This window comes from Sinocyclocheilus grahami, unplaced genomic scaffold (genome assembly GCF_001515645.1).
Source record: "Sinocyclocheilus grahami isolate Dianchi unplaced genomic scaffold, SAMN03320097.WGS_v1.1 scaffold57.1, whole genome shotgun sequence".
Classification (NCBI taxonomy): Eukaryota; Metazoa; Chordata; class Actinopteri; order Cypriniformes; family Cyprinidae; genus Sinocyclocheilus; species Sinocyclocheilus grahami.
The window spans coordinates 1,814,285-1,835,413 of record NW_015505236.1 but is presented as its reverse complement, the minus strand read 5'-3'; the positions used below and the strand labels follow the sequence as shown (position 1 = coordinate 1,835,413).

General features: G+C 36.9%; 2 protein-coding genes and 1 long non-coding RNA gene across 6 annotated transcripts in view; 1 reads left to right on the top strand and 2 right to left on the bottom strand.

Annotated features, from left to right (window-relative positions):
• Positions 1 to 13,220, bottom strand: part of tom1l2b (target of myb1 like 2 membrane trafficking protein b) — a 21,896-nt gene extending 8,676 nt beyond the window's left edge. For 2 of the 4 annotated variants that reach the window (XM_016270581.1, XM_016270584.1), the window contains exons 1-10: positions 13,129 to 13,220; positions 12,450 to 12,534; positions 12,011 to 12,089; positions 11,755 to 11,904; positions 8,798 to 8,932; positions 8,471 to 8,638; positions 8,267 to 8,383; positions 8,000 to 8,133; positions 2,680 to 2,728; positions 2,340 to 2,348 (exon numbers count right to left, since the gene is read on the bottom strand). In XM_016270581.1, the coding sequence (XP_016126067.1) occupies positions 2,340 to 2,348; positions 2,680 to 2,728; positions 8,000 to 8,133; positions 8,267 to 8,383; positions 8,471 to 8,638; positions 8,798 to 8,932; positions 11,755 to 11,904; positions 12,011 to 12,089; positions 12,450 to 12,534; positions 13,129 to 13,180 (978 nt within the window). In that variant the 5' untranslated portion in view covers positions 13,181 to 13,220. The remainder of the gene's footprint in view (positions 1 to 2,339; positions 2,349 to 2,679; positions 2,729 to 7,999; positions 8,134 to 8,266; positions 8,384 to 8,470; positions 8,639 to 8,797; positions 8,933 to 11,754; positions 11,905 to 12,010; positions 12,090 to 12,449; positions 12,535 to 13,128) is intronic. The other 2 variants (XM_016270582.1, XM_016270583.1) reach the window with 2 other exon arrangements.
• On the top strand, positions 1,909 to 18,598 carry LOC107584124 (uncharacterized). The gene is made up of 3 exons (XR_001609108.1): positions 1,909 to 1,920; positions 4,834 to 4,840; positions 18,511 to 18,598. It is a non-coding gene; the product is annotated as an uncharacterized lncRNA (long non-coding RNA).
• On the bottom strand, positions 13,311 to 15,890 carry atpaf2 (ATP synthase mitochondrial F1 complex assembly factor 2). Its single transcript, XM_016270587.1, has 8 exons — positions 15,513 to 15,890; positions 15,379 to 15,423; positions 15,120 to 15,268; positions 14,728 to 14,825; positions 14,496 to 14,576; positions 14,278 to 14,390; positions 14,051 to 14,166; positions 13,311 to 13,956 (listed from the first exon to the last, which is right to left on the bottom strand). The coding sequence occupies exons 1-8, from the start codon at positions 15,646 to 15,648 to the stop codon at positions 13,819 to 13,821; spliced, it is 876 nt and encodes a 291-aa protein (XP_016126073.1). The 5' UTR covers positions 15,649 to 15,890; the 3' UTR covers positions 13,311 to 13,818.
• Positions 18,599 to 21,129: the final 2,531 nt, after the last annotated feature.

Genomic DNA, 21,129 nt, shown 5'->3' with positions numbered 1-21,129 from the left:
TCATGGCCAATACTACCTTTGGGTAGCAATTGATTTCTTTGTTCAAATCTATTACACGATTAAAACTGATCTAGAAAAACTGAGCGACCACATTAAACTCTGTAAAATGTAAAGTTGGTCGTAGTGCCATGCACTTGATGCCTCATCTGCGGTTGTTCTGGGTGCACATTAATACTGAATTAGAAGCGCGTTAACTGCATCACTTCATTGGCGCCGGCGCAACCATAGGTTAAAGAGATTAAAATACGGGTACGCAAGTTAACAGGTTTGAGAATGGCGCGGCCGGCCGATTCGACGAAGGAGGCTTGCGGCAACCACATGTGACGACCCCGGGCTGGACTCCGCTTCGTCCATGGTGAAAGCCGATCCGGTGATCCACAGCGCAAAGTTGTTGTATTTTCTCAGCAACCAGCACGGATCAGCTCCAGGCATGATGAAGCAGATATCGTCCTACAAACTACAACACACACAGCGTCTTCACGACATGGCGGCGGCAACAACAATACTACAGCGAGAATAAAAGTTACGCCTTCTTTCTTTTCGTGAACATTTGGGCGGCATTATGCAAATCTTCCCAGATAGTGATGTATGTATGTGGGGGCGTGTTAGAATGAGCCGTTTTCGGTAGGTGTGGCTGACTCTTAACTTTTATAAAGAATATCTCTTTGGATTTGAGACTTTAGTCTTTGCAACCTTACAGATCTTCTTTATGCACCAAGAGCTTGTAACACTCCAAAGAGAAAGGAAAAATTGAAATCGGATCATATGACCCCTTTAAGGTTTCTTGGCTGTCGTTTGGCAACTCAAAATTTCAGCTGCCTCCACAGATTTTCTATAGGATTGAGGTCTGAAGACTGGCTAGGCCACTCCATGACCTTAATGTGCTTCTTCGTGAGCCACTCCTTTGTTGCCTTGGCGGTATGTTTCGGGTCACTGTCATGCTGGAAGACCCATCCATGACCCATCTTCAGTGTTCTGGCTGAGGGAAGGAGGTTCTCGTCCAAGATTTTACAGTACATGGCCCCGTCTATTTGCCCCTCAATGCGGTGAAGTCGTCCTGTACCCTTAGCAGAAAAACAGCCCCAAAGCATAATGTTTCCACCTCCGTGCTTGACTGTAGGGATGGTGTTCTTGGGATCATAGTCAGCATTTCTCTCCCTCCAAACACGGCGAGTCGAGTTAATGCCAAAGAGCTAAATTTTGGTCTCATCTGACCACAGCACTTTCTCCCAAGCCTTCTCTGAATCATTTAGATGTTCTTTGGCAAACTTTAAATGGGCCTGTACATGTGCCTTCTTGAGCAGGGGTACCTTGCGGGCGCTGCAGGGTTTCAGTCCATTGTGGCGTAATGTGTTACCAATGGTTTGCTTGGTGACTGTGGTCCCAGCTGCCTTAAGATCATTAACAAGCTCATCCCGTGTAGTTCGGGGCGGATCCCTCACCTTTCTCATGATCATCCTTACCCCATGAGGCAAGATTTTGCACGGAGCTCCAGACCAAGGCTGATTGATGGTTATTTTGTATTTCTTACATTTCTGAATAATCGCACCAACAGTTGTCTTCTCACCAAGCTTCTTGCTGATGATCTTGTAGCCCATTCAAGCCTTGTGCAGATCTACAATCTTGTCTCTGACATCCTTTGACAGCTCTTTGGTCTTAGCCATGGTGGTGGGAGAGGTTGGAATGGAAGAAACAGATTGTGCGGACAGGTGTCTTATACACCTAACGAGCTGACATTAGGAGTAACTTCTTAAAGTGACAAGACTAATCTCTGTTCCACATGGGCACATAACCAATCTGTGGGAGCCAGAATTCTTGCTGGTTGGTAGGGGATCAAATACTTATTTCACTCACTGAAATGCAAATTAATTTCTAACCTTTATATAATGTGTTTTTTCTGGATTTTGTGGTTGATATTCTGTCTCTTTCCGTTAAAATAAACCTACCATAAAAATGACAGACGCTTCATTTCTTTGTAAGTGGGCAAACTTACAAAGTCAGCAGGGGATCAAATAAATATTTTCCCCGCTGTATGTGCTGTTAAAAATCTTATATCAATTAAATAAAATGCATTGTTACTACTGTAAACCCCCATGTAGCCTATTTTATTTGAAGCAGTGCAGGAACTAGTACTAGTGCAAGTAGATGGAAAGGGTGAAGGCAAAAGTCACAGACTGTGGGACAGGCATTCTACATGCTAGTGGAGGTTCATTGTCAAGACATGCCGGACGCAACACAGGAAGATGTACCAGCCAGATGTACCAGCCAATACTGACATGACATTTTTTAGCATTTGCATGTCAAAGTAAAAAATTAGATTAGATGACTTTCATACTTGCCTCCCTCAGCTAGCAATACCAAAAAATAAAAATAGGAAAAACAAATCACAAAACCGACCAAACCACACAATAAATAACACCAACATGCAATCACATCAGTTGATAACCACACAATGAAGCTTGCATCTCAAAGCAAACGTACCACACATTCTCAGAGCATATTTTAGAGCAAAAAGCAAGCAATGAGAGGAAGAGGAAATTATATAGTGACTCCGAGATGTGCTGTTGGCATGAACAATTACCTTACATGTGTTTGGGGAAAAATAAAACACACACCTTGATGATGAAATGATTCTAACACAGATAATAGAACATCTCTCTTAAAGAAGACACAACCCACCCCATTGTTTACGCCTTGAGCAGTTCGGCCAGATCGGAATCTTTCATATCTAAAAAAATTAAAAGCATGAAAAATAAGAAATCAGAATAAATACAACTTATTAAAACCTTACTCTCACTTAAAACAGCTTTTTTTTTATTAAGCATTAAAGGGATAGTTCACCTCAAAATGAAAATTCTGTCATCATTTACTCACCCTCATGACGTCCCAAACCCATTTAGATGCAATATTGGAAATATTTGTGTTTTAAAAAGCATTAAGGCGAACCAATGGATATTACACAATCAACATGCAAACTTTGCGCAAGAGTTATGCCGGTGAATGTCCTGACCTCCGTCAATTCACTATACAGAAAGTGAAAGCAAAAAACTGACTGAGCTTTCTAACACTGCATTAATGGCATATATTCTCTCAGAGACGACGAGAAACAAATCTACTTCATATGCTGATAACGGTATATAACCATCTTAAATTTCCCTTAATATTTCTCTTGTGGTCTGTATAGTGAAAAACATGAGAAGAAACGTATGCCGCTTTAAACAGGTTGTTTTTAAAATCGGTGCATGAAATAAAGCTGCTCTTAATTTTCACTGATGACTGCAGCGTTAATAATTTTAATAATAGGCCTATAATTCATTGTAACAATTAATAGACCTGTTTTAAAAACATTTTCAATGAGGAGTAAGTTAATAGCCTAATCTTTTATTATCCTTACAGCATGTCATGCAGTGATGTGCTATGAAATTATTGCGGGGCAAATTATTTGACATTTAATAATAAAAGTAACCTAATAATAATAATAATAGGCCTAATAAGAAGAACATAACAGCCTACATTAATTGTAAATGCTAAATCCTCTTAATATTGTCAATATTTGATGCTTTTGACAATATCTCTGGCTATTGTCGATATGTGATACAACGCAACTCAGCATGGGGAGGTTATCGCGGGGCCCCCCCACAGTGTGTGCCCTGCATGCCCATCCGCTACGCCACTGTGTGCGACATGTGCTAGAAAAAATCTCATTGGTTCTCGTGAGCTTCCGATTACCATATGTAATGTGCACTACGTACGTGTGTTGATCATTGTTTAGATGTTAACAAAAGCCTAAATGAAAACTTTTCACACAAGACTTGGATTAAACTGCACTATTCATATGGATTCCGTTTAAAATGCCTTCATAACCTTTAGTGGTCGACCGATATATCGCCATGGCTGATATTTGGCATTTTTTCAATATCGGCATATAGGGCTGTGCGATATGACGATATACAGTATATCGGATGGACGAAATAAAAAGTCTTTCTTTTCATATTATGCTCTATCGTTTATTTCGTGGTGTTGCAAAATACATTGTTTACAGTAATACTTTTTCATCATTTGGATGACTGCAGTCTTTACACACCACTACGGGGCGTGAAGGGGAGACAGAACCAAGTGGAGAACGACCAGCCAGGACAAAACGAGGAGCTTGTTCCTAAACGAGGGATTACATCTGTAGCATGGTCATGCGTCTTAAGCACTGCAGTTTTAAAACAACCGATTTTAAGCCATCGAAACACAAACAACAGAGCTATATGCGTGCGCCGTCTCCGTTTCTGTGTGAGGAGTGCACTTTTTTTTTGCTGTTTTATTGGCTTTGAACGATTACATAAACACACTTATATGTGTCAGAATCCCCGTCTTATCCATATTGGATCCGGACTTTGGTCTTAAAGGAGAACCTGTCCAATATTTGTCCTGTCTGCCAATCATATTAATCAAACAATAGTGAGAGAAAATCTCTCACTGCTCTTGACTACATCACTTTTGTAACTTTAATAAGAAAAAAAAAAATAATAATAATCATAATATATATATGTATATAATCTATACTTAATACATGTGTTAATTCTATCTATATCTATCTATCAATCTATAGATAGCTAAACTCTTAATTACTTCAGTTAGCTTTTAGGAAATATACACATTTAAAGTGACTGTCAAAAAAATGGGAAATTTGGAGTAATTGTATAGTTGGTGCTGTATTCCTGGATTTTAAGAAAGCTTTTGAAACTGTAAATCATGAGATTTTACTTTCTCGGTTATTAAATTGTAATTTTTCAACTGAAGCTGTTATGTGGTTTAAATCTTATTTAGAAAATAGAACACAAGGTTACAGGTTATAAATGCGACATCAGATTACTTGGATTATAATATTGGCGTTCCACAAGGTTCTATTTTGGGCCCATTATTGTTTAGTATGTATGTAAAGGATTTACCAAATGTATGTCCTCCAGATGTAATTTGTCAAATGTATGCAGATGATGTTGTGTTTTATGTACATGCAAAAAGTCAGCTACAACAGGCTGCACAAAAATTTACTGAAACTATGAATCAAGTTGCACAATGGCTTAATGTCTTAATCTTAATGTCAGAAAAACTGTTTGTATGTTTTTTACTAAAAGGCCAGCTTATGATGTGAAAGCAGATGTATTTGTCCACGAACAGGCGAATTTCAGATTTATCAAAAAATTTTGACCAATGATGCAGCAGTTTTATTCATGAATTCAATTATTATTCCTCATATTACATATTGCATGACTACCTGGACTCAAACATGTAGGTCTTTTCTTAAACCAGTTGAAATTATTTATAAACAAACTCTTAAGGTCTTGGATAAAAAACCAAACAGTTTTCACCATTGTAGCATATTAACTAAGTTTTCTATTTTAAGTTGGGAACATTTGAATCAATTTGCTGATTTGGTACTTATTTTTAAAATCTTAAATGGTTTTGCTCCACATGTTTTTAAGGATTACATCGATCAGATAACAGGACGGTGTACACGTCTGTATTAGAGGTGATTGTAACGTGCCATTAAGAAAAACTACCTTTGGTCAATTATCTTTTGCTTTTAGAGGAACACATGAGTGGAATAGACTCCCAGTAGAGTTGAAAGAATTAAAACAGTTAACAGGAAAATATGGTTATTGACCCATCAAAATTGTGACTATGTTTCCATTGTCTTAGTTTATTTTTTCTTCTGCTTTACTATTTTCTCCTTGTTCTTAATTTGGTGTATTAATATTCTTTGTTTATATTTTCTCCCTGTCCTAAACATCAACCTGCCAAAAGGGACTACGGATGAAAATTAACAAGTGTTGGCTAAATCTGGCGCATTTTACATATTTATGTATTATTAATGTGCATTGTCCCTGATTAAATAAAAAATTTAAATAAATAACGTAATCGCCCGTCAATACAAATGTGTTAAGGCAAAATTAGTAGAAACAGCGCCATTCAACTCCATCGCACGTATTGATCGGCGCATCTGAGACATATTAGGATGCCATGTAGCCAGGCAAGCTCACAGAAAAGTGAGCATAGTCTCATTTTAAAGATAAACTAATCTAAGAGCTAATATAAAGTTTGTGACCACCTTTAGCACACGGAAGTAGTAATCGGAGCAGGAATGTGACGTAAACGTTTGTTTGTTTACAGAAGTAATTTCCATCGTTGTGATGCTTTTGATCATTATTCTCTGTAATGCGTTAGATCAATTAAATAAACTACATAATCACATTTTAGGGAATGAGAGCTTTCATTTGATATATGACTCATCTATGTGTGGTAAGTTTGTGTGATATGAATATTATTACGTCGATCTTCATTGGGGGGGGAGGGGGGGGCGAATTCAGACCTTATCTTACCTTACTTTATGTAACATAAATGCTAAATTAATGCATGTATTCCGAAAGTTTAGATTATATGCTTTCAAAAGATACTATAGATGCTCCAACACTTGTAATATTTTTTTTAAAAAACACGATGACGCAATTCCTATACCGGTACCGGGATTACGACCTTAAGGGGTACCAAAAAAAAAATTTATATTTTGATATAAGATTTTGGTCATATCACCCACCCCTACCAGCATCGGCCGATTAAGTTTTCCTGTTTGGCTGATGCGTTCGAGACGGGACATTTATTTTGATGGCACTGAGAACGGCAGCGCCTGAGCACCATAGACTGTATAAAAACATGGACGTAGTGTCCGTGACGTCACCCGTAGGGATCCGAAGAGAGTTTCTGAAGCTCAAAAGTGGGCGGAGGCGGCCGTCGCCATCTTGGCAGTGCGTCACAGCACGTCACTCCCGGATAATCGAAGATGGGCAAAGAGGCAAGAGCTGGTTGTTGAAACCACGCCCACCTAGCTTGATGGTGGTGACAGTAGCGGCAATCCACCTGTCACTCAAGTGGCCTTTTTTTCTGCTGTAAAGTTGGCCATTTTAACATGGGGTGTCTATGGGATTGACTCCCTTTTGCAGCCAGCCTCTACCGGCCAGTTGACGAATTACAGTTTAAGTCACTTCCTTGTTGGCTTCACGAGAGAGAGCGGGAGGTTGCCGCTTGCTGAGCACACTCAGTGCTCACATTGGGATAATAGAATGTTTAAACAAAGGAATTAAAATGCCAATACAAAAAGTATTATAATGATTGCTTTTACATTATTAGTAATAGAAAGGCAAACATTATAATACTTTCTCGTTTTATATCATTTAAACAAATCTTTGAATGACTAATGAACATTCAATTTCACAAACCTTGCAAACTTAGTCGGATCCAGTTGTGAGATCTTGTGAAGTGTGCATGTGTATCCTGCATGATCGCGTGTTCTCTGCGTGACGGTCGGTCCGTGTGAATTGAATGCGGACAGGAGGAGATTTCCGCTTTACTCGAGATGCGCGATCGACAAACTTTAAACTCGGGATTTTAAATTATGCTGCGCTTTATGCATTTGCCCAGTGCCATATTCATGTCATTTCCACTGTGTGCTGTATATAAAATGAGTGAATATGATTCCCAGTGCACACAAAATTCCCAGAATACCAAGTGCCCTGTTGGTTACAGTGTTTACTTCCTTTTTAATTATTTTTTTATTAAAAATTAATTTATTTGTGGAAAATACTTTGTCATCTAAAGTATATGTATGTTTATTTTACACATTTATTTTAAAATCCATTTTCAAATTATTTAAATTTTCTTAAATATTAATTAAAATAAATAAAATTATATCGGCTTTATATCAACCACCCTGGTTTCCAAGATATCGGTATATCGGCTGTCAAAAAAACCAATATCGGTCGACCACTAATAACCTTTCAGGACTTCTTGTAAGGTTTCCAATGGAAGGTCAGAAACCTCTCAGGTTTCATTAAAAATTATCTTAAATTGTGTTTCAAAGATTAACATAAGGGTAAGAAAATGTGAAAGAATTTTCATTTTTTTGATGAATATCTCTTTAAAGAAAAGGTAAATTCACTGTTCTTGATCACACCTCTCATATCGTAGAAAGATGTTGTTGAGGTCATCGTTGACATGCAGGAGCTCCTCTGTGACTTCCTCATTGGACACACGTGAGATGAGCTCAACTATCCTCTGCTGCATGGCCCTGCACGTTCTGTTTAACTCCTTTAAACAAAGGAAGCAAACCATGTAACACTGAATAATAAAAACGGTCAACATAATGCTGCACCAACACTCCCTCTAGTGGCCTTCAGTAGCTCTTTCAAGCAAAGTAAACAAAAAAATCTGAATGAGAAACCTGCAGAAGCTCATGATCGGATGGATCCTCTTGACCAGGAACCATCTCGGTCAACATCTCTGACATCACCTTAGTGTTCCCGCGCACAATGTCGAGCTCACTGCGCAGCTTGCAAATCTAATCAATTATATTTTAGTAAATCATTATGCAATCTATGAAAACAAATGTTATCTATCCCATTTAAAAGAATGAAGGAAGGAGTACCTGTTCAGGGGAAGGGTTGATGGGCCCAGAGATGTGCAGATTGGGCATCTGTGGGGAAGTGTGGGTCACAGGGGCAGAGAAAGGAGGAGCGGAGGCAGGGTGAGGCTGTGGCTTGGGCTGGACTGGGGCGTTATATTTCTGCTGGTCCAACTCTGGAGCACTTTGCTGCTATTATCAACAGAGCAAGACAATGAACGAAAGAGCAGAGATAAAGAGGGAAGGTAAAGCGATAAAGTTAAGTAAATGATAAGGGGCATAATATTTTAATGGGAGCTGCCATAACCTGTGTGATAAACAAATTATAACATATCTGACGTCAACACCTACCCGTTGTGGTGTGTGAATGGGGGACAAGGTCTCCAAGTCAGATCGAGGAAACTCTATACCCTTCCTCTTCATTTCTTCGTAGACGTGGACTACTCCAGTCAAATCTGGACTACTTCTGAAGGCATCTGCCCATGCCTGATTTATAGAGTACATGTAAACTTCATGTATGCTTTGAAATCTTGTAATTTAAAATGCATTAGAATAGCTATTAATATAATTGATAACTGCAGTATACTAGATCTTCTCTATTTCAACATTTAAAACTATAAACATTTTTGGGATAGTTCACCCAAAAATTATAAATCTGTCATATTTCTTAACACAAAAGATATTACTTTGAATAATATGGATTAAAAAAATAGTCGCTACTGACTTTCATAGTATGGGGAAAAAAATACAACCCACATAGGCTACCCACATTCTTTAAAATGTGACCCTGGACCACAAAACCAGTCTTAAGTAGCACGGGTATATTTGTAGCAGCAATAGCCAAAAATTTGGATATTAGAGTAGGATTAGGGATGTAACGATTACCGGTTTGACGATAAATCATAATAAAATTCCCCACGGTTAGTATTACCGTTTCATCTTTTAATTATCATTAAAACCGTATTAGATTACCGCGATTTGAACAACTCGTGATAAATACTGTCCAGCATAAAGCACAGTTTTCAGTAACAGTCTCGTGTGCGCACAGCACACGGAGTAGTTTAGTTTTGAGTGAAAACAGGGCGGAAAAGCTGGGAGGTTTTAAAAGAGTGCTAAGGGAATTATACAAATGAATATATGAATTAATTAATTATATGAATGTACCTCTGAAGGTTCTAACTGTCTTCAGAAACGATTCGATGGCATTTTGTTTTCATCTTCGCTCCATGTAATACCTAAAGGAAGTGTTCTTAATCGCAATGCTGCTTTGTCCACAGAGGTTACGGGAAACAGCTCTAATTCTGCTTTTCCATAAGCGCCACCTGCTGTCAGCGAGTGGATTTACAGAGACCTATATTTACATTCAGCCTGTCTGCAATTTCTGTCTGGCCAAAAATGGACAGAATTTGCATGCCCTGCTGTAAATTTTGACCGGTTGATGAAAAACAAGCTTATGTGGATTCTACACATTTAAACAATTCAGATACGTTATCTAGAATTATTGATGGAGCAGATAAAATACATATAATCATTTATTAATCAATTATTTTGACCTATATCTTTTCTTTATTTAAAAGGCTGAAATGTCAGGTTTACCTTTTTATTAAACTTTTTCAAAGCTTTATTTGAACATTTACATTAGATATTTCAAAATGCTATTAAACTGTTGTCAGTCAAGTTGTCATTTAAAATCCGAACATCATTGCTAATGTTATTGTTTTAGTGATTATGCAAACAAAAAGTCATTTTATTTGTTGTTTGATGATTTTTAAATATAAAACTTGGTGAAGTGATTTGTGTGTCGGTACTTTTTTAACATCTCCAGCACATTTTAACAATACCGTGATAATACTGATAACCGTGATAATTTTGGTCACTATAATCGTGATAAGAAATTTTCATACCATTACATCCCTAAGTAGGATATTAAATAAAGATTGTGTTCCATGAAGATATTTTATAAATTTCCTACTGTAAATATATTAAAACTTAATTTTTGATTAGTAACATGCATTGTCAAGGACTTCACTTAGACAGCTTTAAAGGCGATTTTCTCAATATTTAGATTTTTTTGCACCTTCAGATTTTCAAACAGTTGTATCTTGTCCAAATATTGGCCCATCCTAACAAACCATACATACATCAATAGAAAGCTTATTTATTTAGCTTTCATATGATTTATAAATCTCAATTTCGAAAAATTGACCCTTAGACTGGTTTTGTGGTCCAGGGTCACAAATATCTTCCTTTGTGTTTAATAGAATAAAGAAATTCGTAGAGACTTCGACCAACATTAGGGTTTGAGTTGCAAGATTTTTTTATGATAATTTGAAAGACGTCTCTCACCAAAGCTGCATTTATTTAATCAAAAATACAGTAAAACATTAATATTGAGAAATATTATTACAAAATAAATTAACTGTTTCTATGTTCATATATTTTCAAATGTAATTTCTACCTGTGATGGCAAAGCTCAGCTTTCATATGATTTATAAATCTCAATTTCGAAAAATTGACCCTTAGACTGGTTTTGTGGTCCAGGGTCACAAATATCTTCCTTTGTGTTTAACAGAATAAAGAAATTCGTAGAGGCTTGGACCAACATTAGGGTTTGAGTTGCAAGATTTTTTTATGATAATTTGAAAGACGTCTCTCACCAAAGCTGCATTTATTTAATCAAAAATACAGTAAAACATTAATATTGAGAAATATTATTACAAAATAAATTAACTGTTTCTATGTTCATATATTTTAAAATGTAATTTCTACCTGTGATGGCAAAGCTCTTTTTTTTAACAGCTATTACATAATGTATCATTTTAAAACACTGCTTGGATGCTCAAGACACATTTTGACTTTTAAAAGGTAGTGTTGGTACTACAATCAGGTGACTGTTATAAATAATGTTGTTTGAATGTCAAACAAAAATGCAAAGCACAGACTTTACTTGCCTAGTTCTCTTTGGACAAAGCCATTCTAGACATGTTAATAATTTCATAATGAGAAATTTCTAGCATCACATTAGATGCAAGACCAAGCAAATTGAAGTCACCCTTGGTCATCTGAGCCAAACCTAGTAACCTGATCCACTAGGTTGTAATGAGCACAGCTTCAGTGCCAACGAAATAGCCGGATCTCCGTGACTACAGAGCATCAGGTAACCCGCCTCATGATGCACCTCCTCACCCTCTCTATCATGCCCTTCTTTTTGAAATGCCTCATGTCATAAATGTCCTTTCCTCATGTTGCGTTTAAACCCCAAAACAACAATATTTCCTTAATGAACAATCAAAACATCCAGTCCATACCTGTATCAAAGCTAGTACTTTGTCCTGCACTATGGCAGGTGGGTTATTTTTAGGAGATATGATTTTCACTAAAACGCCATCAATGAAGTCCCGGGTGGTGACGAGCGCATGGAACCGGTACCCACAGTTCTTTACACATGTCTCAAGAACCTGAACACATTATGGAAAATCAAAATGTACAGGACAATCTAATAAAATGAATTATTAGATGCAAGTAAGACTGCAAAGAGAATTGTTCCCATTGCACGCCTCTCACCGTCAGCGTAAGCATCACCTCCCTGTAGTTTTTATTCCCATTAAGCCTCTTCTTAACAGCTCTTATAGCATCCTTAGGCCTATAAATCAGATAAATAACTAAACACATCCATGCTGCAAAAAAGCAATCTATTATAAAGTTAAGTTGACAAGGTCAAGAGAATGAATCATCTTCCTCAAGCAAGCATTGCCAGGTTCCATAAATAACACATTGTGATGACTATACAATTTATGTAACCCTGGACTTGCGATGGATTTGAATGGCCACAGAATGACATGATCATTCAGCCATAAATTAAATGTGCAACTATAACAATGACAGCATCTTCTGGATTTGCACAATGTTTGTAGGTTTCCTAAGGTTGATGGAATATGTCAAAACAGAGGTAACTTTATTCAACCTGTTAAATGCTATAAATCATGCATCTTTCATGTCTCACCCATCTTCTGTTTCATTGATTATGTCACATATTTCCATATTCAAGGTCCAGTCTTCACTTTGTAGTGAGCCATCTGTGGCCCTTTCTGGGAAAGATCAAAAAACAAACTGATAAGATAATCGATTACTGCCTTTCACTAATAAGACAATCTGATATAACATCGGCACTGATGACATTACACTGAACTGCAAACTACTGCGCAGTATGTGCTTGCATGCTGGTTATCTTCCAAAGCAAGCCGTCAGTTTCCTTACACAGAGTCCATTTATAAGAGTTGATCAATAGTATGAATCATTTACACACATTACCTCAAGCTTTTGTTATGAAACTGGGTGTGAGAGATAAACGCAGTGTCCACTAGCTAATGTTAGCAGGCTAATACCAGCTGGTAAGTGAAAGTAGCATTTCAGCTTAACGTTACTTAAAAGCGCTTCGCCTCCCTTTAATCGGTAATTGAATACATTTAGTAAATTTCTATTTTAAGACGCACATATTGAGAGGTAACTGTAAGTTGGATCAGCTAGCATGAATGAGCATTATGTTAGCTGTTAGCCAGCTAACTGATAAGGCTAGCCATATGTTGAGTTTCTACACAGCGGCTTAGCTAAATGCATCGCTTTATGCGTTAACTTGTTACTAAACAATTTTTAAGCATCATTTCATTTCTTAAAAAACATACCAATGCACTGTCCCACCGGAGTACTATATGGGTTTCCCAGCAAGAACTCCATCTTGTCAACATACTCAACGACTAACAGTCAATGAGACAGTAAACACTCAAGCCCTGCCCGTGGACGACTCCCATTGGTCGCGTGATTGAGGGCAGCAAAGCTATTGGCCGAACCTGCAGTCAGTTATTGAAATGACATGCCAGCTAATTAAAGGGACAGCAGTGATTCCACTGACTTTGCTTTATATATATTACTAATGGTTATGTAGCAGATTTCCCTTTCGTACTATGCACTTAAAAACATATATGTTTTTTAATGTGTGACTTTGACCTTAAGAGAACTGCTTGGAAAAACATGAGACTGGGTTAGTAAAAATAAATGAGATGCCTCAGTCAGACATGCGCACATGATTACATACTGTATTTTGGTTTCCAACATATTAGCTAAACAGTTTCACATCTTTGACATTAAAATACTGGGATTTTGTATGTACAGTCTTTCCATTTGGCAGCTGTTGAAACTAATAATACATACCATGACCTTAGACATCTATATTATTGCTCAAAACATAACTAGACAGCAACAGCATTTTACTGGTTAGGTAACTGGTGTCACTGCAGCTTACTGTAAAAGGAAAACAGGACAGAGATAACAAAAATCTAATTTTTTCAGTCTCAAACGGTGCCTTTTTGGCCTTATCAGTCCTGTAAAATTTTTCTCTTGACAGCTGTGCTTTCAGAAGACAGATGCACAAACATTGCACCAGCAGCTGTTCGTGCTCGCAGCTCGTACAGGTCATAATCATGGACCCATTCCACATTTCCCCATTGCTGGATCTAAGACAGAACAGAACATGAAGAACAGTAATTATTCATATGGGCAAAAAGCAGTAAGTACTAATCAGCTGGAACAAACTAAAAGCTACCAAACCTGGTATTCTTCCTCAAGTCTGGACAGAAGAACCGCTTGTTCCACGCTTAGGTGTCTGTCAATCAGCCCAAAGGACAAGACCAGTGATTTCAGCTGAGTGATCACATACTCAAGCCCTGCAGAAACAAAAAACCTGCACTGTTCAAACAGGCCTCTTCACATAAGATGCAAAATCTTATGTAAAATGTCAATTTACATAAGATGCAAAAGCACCACAGTATCTTTACCTGTCAGAGACCAAAAATTATAGGAATTAAGGTGTTGACGAAATGTCTCCTTAGTCTCCTCTGGGATTTGAGGGCCCATTATACTGGTGGACGAGCCAATTACTACATTGTACCTAAAAATCACAAGATGTTCATATACGTCATTCATTTTTTATGGCTATATATTGTGGCTATTACATAATCTAGCTAAAAAGTCTAAATAATCTAGCCAAAATTACCTTTGTTCTATCCAGTTCATTACAGGGTCCCATTCATTTCTCTGAAGTTCTACAAGACCTGGAGGTTCTTCTACTCTGTAACTACAACAAAGGTATCTGATTTAATGAAAACACACTATAAATAGAAGTATTTAGGAAATGTAATACCATTCACCTTTACTGCCATTACAAGATAATGTTATATAAATCTTGGTTTAATTAATTAAATGCCATCAAGTGAACCTCAAAATACCAGATTGTGTCAGTCTCCAAAAACTTTAGAGCAGCTGAGATCATTTGGTCCTTCGTCCTTTGCGTTGGGTTATCAAGTGCTGTGTTGCAAAGGGTGGTCTGTATGGACAGAAATAAGTCATATTAGCATATGTACAATTTGAGTCAAATCATGTTTTTATACATAAGGCTTTACATAAAATCAGGATGTTAATGTTTATAATATAGTTATAGTCACATTGAGCAGATTAGAGCTGGATGAGCAATTAAACCGTTAAGATTTGAGATATGGTAGGCATCGCTTGATGCATGTATGCAGATAATGTTGGATGCATCTATTTCCAACATTAAAAATGCTGCTGGGTGATAACACAGTTAATATACACAATGTAAGAACTCTAACTAATGGCCTACTAAGTGCATGGTGTAAAACTTCAGCGTGTCCTTCTGAACGTCCCACTCTGTTGCAACAGCTATGGCAAGAGCTTCATTGGACACTGTTAACAGCTTTCCACCTGGAGTCTTCAGCTTTCGTTTGTCAAGGTTTATTTCATACAAACCCCCTGTAGACCACACAAAACCTATTTTCAAACAGACATAACTTTTTCTTTTGATAAATACATGTTTCTTTTTGAAGTTGAAGATGTGTGTTGCAACACTGAACGATGCTCACCTTCACCTTGAGATATCGAGACATTTTCGTAGAACTTCTTTCTCTCTGCAAAATGTGATTTAAAGAACAAGAGAGCAAGCATCAATACATTAGATTTGTCCTTCTATAACGTTACTCTTCTGTAATGATCTTACCTTTTGTGGCACTGGCATAGCTTGCCTTTTGTAGGCGTGTTGATAAACTAGGCACATGCTGCCCTTGAGGAAAAGAAAATGGCCAAATGCCCTGACCAAACTGTCTGTTATACCTACAAATATTCCGTAACATCATATACTTAGAACGCTATATATTCCTATTCATTTAAGAGTACTGGAGCATTTAGTCAAGGTTAGAAAGCCGGATCAGGCGTTACAGTTAACTTGACAAATCATCGTTCATGTTTCAGTAAGAATATGAAAACACAAGTATTAAGTATAATCAAGGTTAACTCAATTATTTAAGAGCAAATAAATACTCTGACACGAGATGTCACAGACAGCAGGCAGCAACGTGAAACCAAAGCATGAAGCTGACGACTGTGACCTACACAAGGATCGTAAAGGATAATTCAGAATAAAAGTCCCTACAGCTTCACCTGTATATATATATATATATATATAATGTTGTCCCTTTCCATATAATCGAATTTAGTAGCTTCTTATGTCAATCTTTTTGTTTTCTTATTAGTTTTTTATTTATTTATTAAAATTATTGGCTATTGACTAGAATTTAATAGATTGCCTTTTTAAAATATAAATTTATGATGTTAGATTACTCTTTTTATGAATACCTTATTTGATTAAAGGTGGGGTAAGCGATTTTTCAAAAACGCTTTAGAAAACTGATTCGGGCCGACTAGCAAAACAAACTTGTAGCCAATCAGCAGTAAGGGGCATGTCTACTCACGAGAGAGCGTTCAGTGCACAGGACGGACATTAGCGAGCCGAGCGACAGAAAGATAGAGATGGTGGATAAAAAACAAAAGAGTCAACCGTCTGCGGAACAAAAGAAAGCTTAAGGCAAGAAGTAGGACCCGTGTAAACATCGGATCAGCTTTCCAGCGCTGGAGAGAACTCAAGGAGCGGAAGGCCTGCGATCGGATGCCGATGTTGCTTTGTTTCTTCTCGATAGGTGAGTAACACCGAGTCTGCATCGCAATAGCTAAAGTCTGTCTAGTACACTGGACGCGGCAAAGCGACCGTTGAAAATCATTTGAAATTTGTGTCAATACGTCATGATATGTATATAAATCTATGGTGTAGACAGCATCACTGATTATAATGAGTTCCATAGTATTTTGTCGCGCCACGTCACTGGCGTCCAGTGTAGACACTGTGTAGCATTGGTTTTGCTTTGTTTCACAGAAAACTCTGTGAAAAAAACACACAGAAAACGTTGTTTTCGTTGCCTGGGTTGCGTGGGGCGGAGCTATCAAAATAGGGGCCAGACACTTTTGGGGTAGGGGCGTGTTTGTTTTGGTGATTTCAAATGTCAACATTGGCTACCAGAAATCGCTTACCCCACCATTAATAGAAAATGATTCACTGTTTCGAAGTGCTCGAAACACCACACGCTGGTGATCCCTGCTGTCATAACTGCAAAAAAAAAACTGAACTGCATAAAAACGGATTTCACAAACCCATTCCAACTGTTTTATTAAAAGTGAAATATAGAGTGCAATTAACAAATCATCAAATACCAATAAATAGGTGTTAGTATTATATGTGTTATTTTATAAATGTTCAGGGCTTGTTTTGTTTGTTTTATTAGGCTTATCTAAACAGGCCAAAAATAGACTTTTAACTACTACTCTTCATTTTAATTGGACAAATGTCTCATTAAAATGTCTACAAATTTATAAAACTGATACGAGATCTGGGCTGTGTTCAGCCCCGACAAAAACGGTGCAAAACGTTTTTTAAATGGAAACGATGGTGCATTGAACACACTGTTCTGATGACACAAGAGTTGCAACTATGGCAGCTGAGAAGGCCATTCTTTGTGTTCTTTTTGAAGAATTTTCGGAGCCTGATGAAATCGGTATAAATACGTGTTTAATACTGCAAAATACGTTCGATGGTACAGTCATTGCCCTTGCTGTCCAGAATAAAAGATAACATCCCAATCAAATGAAGGGATTTGTGGAAACTGTGGTTCCTAATTATTGTGATCCAACATTTGCCTCGCATTTCAGGATGAAAAGACAAACATTTCAGGTGAAGGATAATCCACTTCTTACCTCCGAGACTGTGCTATGATCTATATGACCTTATTATTTTTATTGTGAGTATTAGGCTTATCATTATTGCTGATCACTGTTGTTGTGCTATGATATTGTAATATTTACCATTATATAATCAGGGGTATAGAAAAGTTTATGAAAGTGTCACTCCACAATACAATAGCAAAATATATAAATATGTATAGTATTTTTATGTTACATTAATCAGTATTTAGCACACCTTCCTAAGGAAAGGATATGGACCAGAAGACATTGCGATTACTAAATTATATTTAGACAGACTTAAAGAAGTTCCAGATCTATACTTGTGCTCTTTATTATTTCAGTTATTTTGCCTTTATTGTAAATAAACATGTACAAACAATATACTTGCTCTTGTGAATTTATTTGGATGTTAATTACATTGTGCTAGCTGTCTCTTTAATACCATGTGGTTTACATACATGTTGCTGCTGATTGGGCTGACATTTTTGACAAACCCACCAAACAAGAGAAAACGCATCTCAAACCCCGTTGCACACCGTTGCACACCGTTGCCAGGAAACATGTCATTCAAACCGGAAACTGTAGCTAAACGGTGCACACCGGTTTGAGCTTGAACTTGCCCCTGGAAAACCATAAAGACACTAGTAATTCATGGGTCCACACAGATCGCCCTCCAGCGTCGAACCATTGAAATTTCGAAACAGTTGTGATGTAACGAAGCCTCGTTTACTGAATGCCTCGTTTAATGGAAGCTTTTTTAGCGTCCATCACTAACTCAAACACACAGAAGCCAGACTGTGTTCATTTAACTGGGCAGGTGAATCTAGCCTCCTCTGCATCAGTTGGCCGTTGACTGCAGATAGGCTACAGGAGTTTCGGATAGCTTTCCTTCCCATCAACCTGGTTTTCATCCGTTCTGTACACAGTACCGCCGCTCCTTATACGCAGAGTACGCAGTTTGCGTAGGGCACCATATCCCAGGGGGGCACCAACCCAGTTGCTCAAAAAAAAAAACTTTAAAAACCTTCTGTTCTATATTAATAATAAAATTAACATATGCATAAATACAAATATAAACATGAACACACACACACACACACACACATATATATATGTAGATATTATGTAGATATATCATTATAAAAAAATGCACCATATTCCCGCATCCGCGATCGCTCGCACCTCATGTTTGCGGCTGAATGCAAATGATCATAATTGATGGACAACTACCCGTGAAAAGACATCAGCAATCCGGCGCCGAGAAAAGAAAAAGAAAAAAAAATGAAGCCCCAACAACGCATCTAATATTCTTTCTGAGATTTCATGTTCCCTTACGAAAATTAGCCATGGTTTTACTACGAATAAACCAAAAAAACAAAAATCATGGTTCTTGTTAACCACAAATTAACCATGGTTTTGTTACTTCAGTTTACAAAGAAGTATTAGGATTAAAAAAAATATATCTAAACCAAATCCAAGCTTTTGTCTAAGCCAACAACAGCCTTTAAAATTACTTAAAATGTATTATATAAAAACAATGAGGCAATATCGATACATGTCAATGTTAAAATAATGAAACAATGTTAAAATACATAATGTAATACAAAATAAACAATTTATGTACATTACAAATGCCTGCAAAGGCAGCCAAAGGCCTGGAAATTGCTGCTGTTACACTTACAGGACGATCCAATCCTTGTTTAATATTGACCAAACATTTAGGCTAATTCAAATATTCACTTAATCTTTCATTTTTGGCCACCTTTTTGCAATAGAAATACTACAGCCTCTATAATTACTTCAACAAAAACATGTGGACATCACAACCCTTACAAAAATGAACCATGGTTTTATTGTAGTAAAACGGCTTAATTTTCTTTTGCGTGATTTCTGAATGCTTGAGACTATAAAATCAATCAGACAACTGTATTAATAAAATCATAGCCATAGGTAACTGTCTAGAACTACAATTGTAATTTGTAAATAATATAATTTAATTACAATTAATTAATGAATTAACTTTTATATTTTATTAAAGTTCTATTTTGACCCCTATAGTAGGTGTTTTTTTTTTACTTCCATAATATTTGACGGATGGGGCACAACAATACAATCCTGCTTAGGGCACCCATTTGGCCAGCAACGGCCCTGCCTGTACATAGGCTGTAAATCCCACTGCAATCAAAACTGTAATGGAAATTCCTGCATTATTGAGGCTGTGCTCCAGACAAACAAACAAGCAAGAGTAGCCTACCTGGCTGTAACCCATACTGAACCCAGTTCTGTTTTGATCTGTGCTTTTCGTTTTATTGCTCCATTTTTAGCTGTGGATGAAATTGGGTCAAAGCCAAAGTCATTTCCCTACTTTTGTAACTATATTTGTATTATTGCCATTGTTTTTTTTTGCATATATTTAGAATTTTTTTGTCTAAATCTTTTAACAGCATTAGTGCAAAAATGTATAAAAATATTTATTTATTTATTTATTTCAGCAAGGACGTATTAAATTGATCAGAAGTGAGCGTAAAGACTTTGTTGTTTCAACTTGTTGTGTAGTTTTGTTTTATCAAAGTCTCCTGAAAAAAAAAACGTATCATAGTTTCTACAAAAATATTAAGCACCACAACTCGAATAAGAAATATTTGTTGTGTGTCAGATCAGCATATTGATCAGCATAATGATTTCTGAATGACCGTTTGACCTTTAAGACTAGAGAAACTTTAAAGTTTTAAAGTGATTTATTGTTTATTGAAGTATGAAACTTGTATCACACTGTCATTTAGAAACTAAAAACCTGTCATTTTTGACAGATTTTAAAAGCCAACACACTCCCTTTATAGGAATATCCAACACTAACCACATTCTTCAGTGAGGATTACGAAATGCCCTTTTCTTAGAGGATAATATAGGCCTACTGATGAAGATAATGGCGCTGGGTAAGGCTTTATTCTTAGAATACAATACTTCATCTGATAGTAGAAAGAAATATGTTCTCATTTGCAGAAGATACATAAGTATTTAGGAATGTTTTCTTTGTTTGCTATAGTAGGTCTGGATTAAGGTTCAAATGAATAAAGCACTGTATAACATTTCTGGAGCATGTCAAAATTAACCCACTTATTTAGACAAGCTCACTTTGAAGCTGTGCTGTGTAGGAGTGAGACATGAGGTGCACAGGGAAATGCATCAATTACAAGAGCTATTTTTATTATTAGAAGTTCCTGTAACATTCTTGTCAAACACTGTTGTCCTGTTCCTTGAACTAGACATCATACTTAATAAATAGCCTGCATTGTGTATTTATGCTTATGGTATTTTTTTCTTTTTTTTTCTTGGTGCCTGGGTTCTAAATTTGCATTCAGAGAGCCACAGCATCTAGAAGCATCACAGAAGCTTTGAATTGTACTGGTTAGTTGGGTTAAAATGAAAATTTGTATATCCTGAATGTCATATGTGGAACACTTGTTAATTATTTATATACACAGTGATATGAACTCGGGTGACCTCAATGCATTCTGAGGAGAGAGCAGTGCAAACACAGACTT

Excerpts from the sequence above, each read along its gene's own strand:
- atpaf2 (XM_016270587.1), bottom strand. The coding sequence starts at position 15,648 with ATGATGTTACGGAATATTTGTAGGTATAACAGACAGTTTGGTCAGGGC. Across the intron at positions 14,577-14,727 it reads TTGGAGACTGACACAATCTG|TTACAGAGTAGAAGAACCTC; the intron begins GTATTTTGAGGT and ends CCTTTGTTGTAG. Across the intron at positions 13,957-14,050 it reads GACTTGAGGAAGAATACCAG|ATCCAGCAATGGGGAAATGT; the intron begins GTTTGGTAGCTT and ends GTTCTGTCTTAG.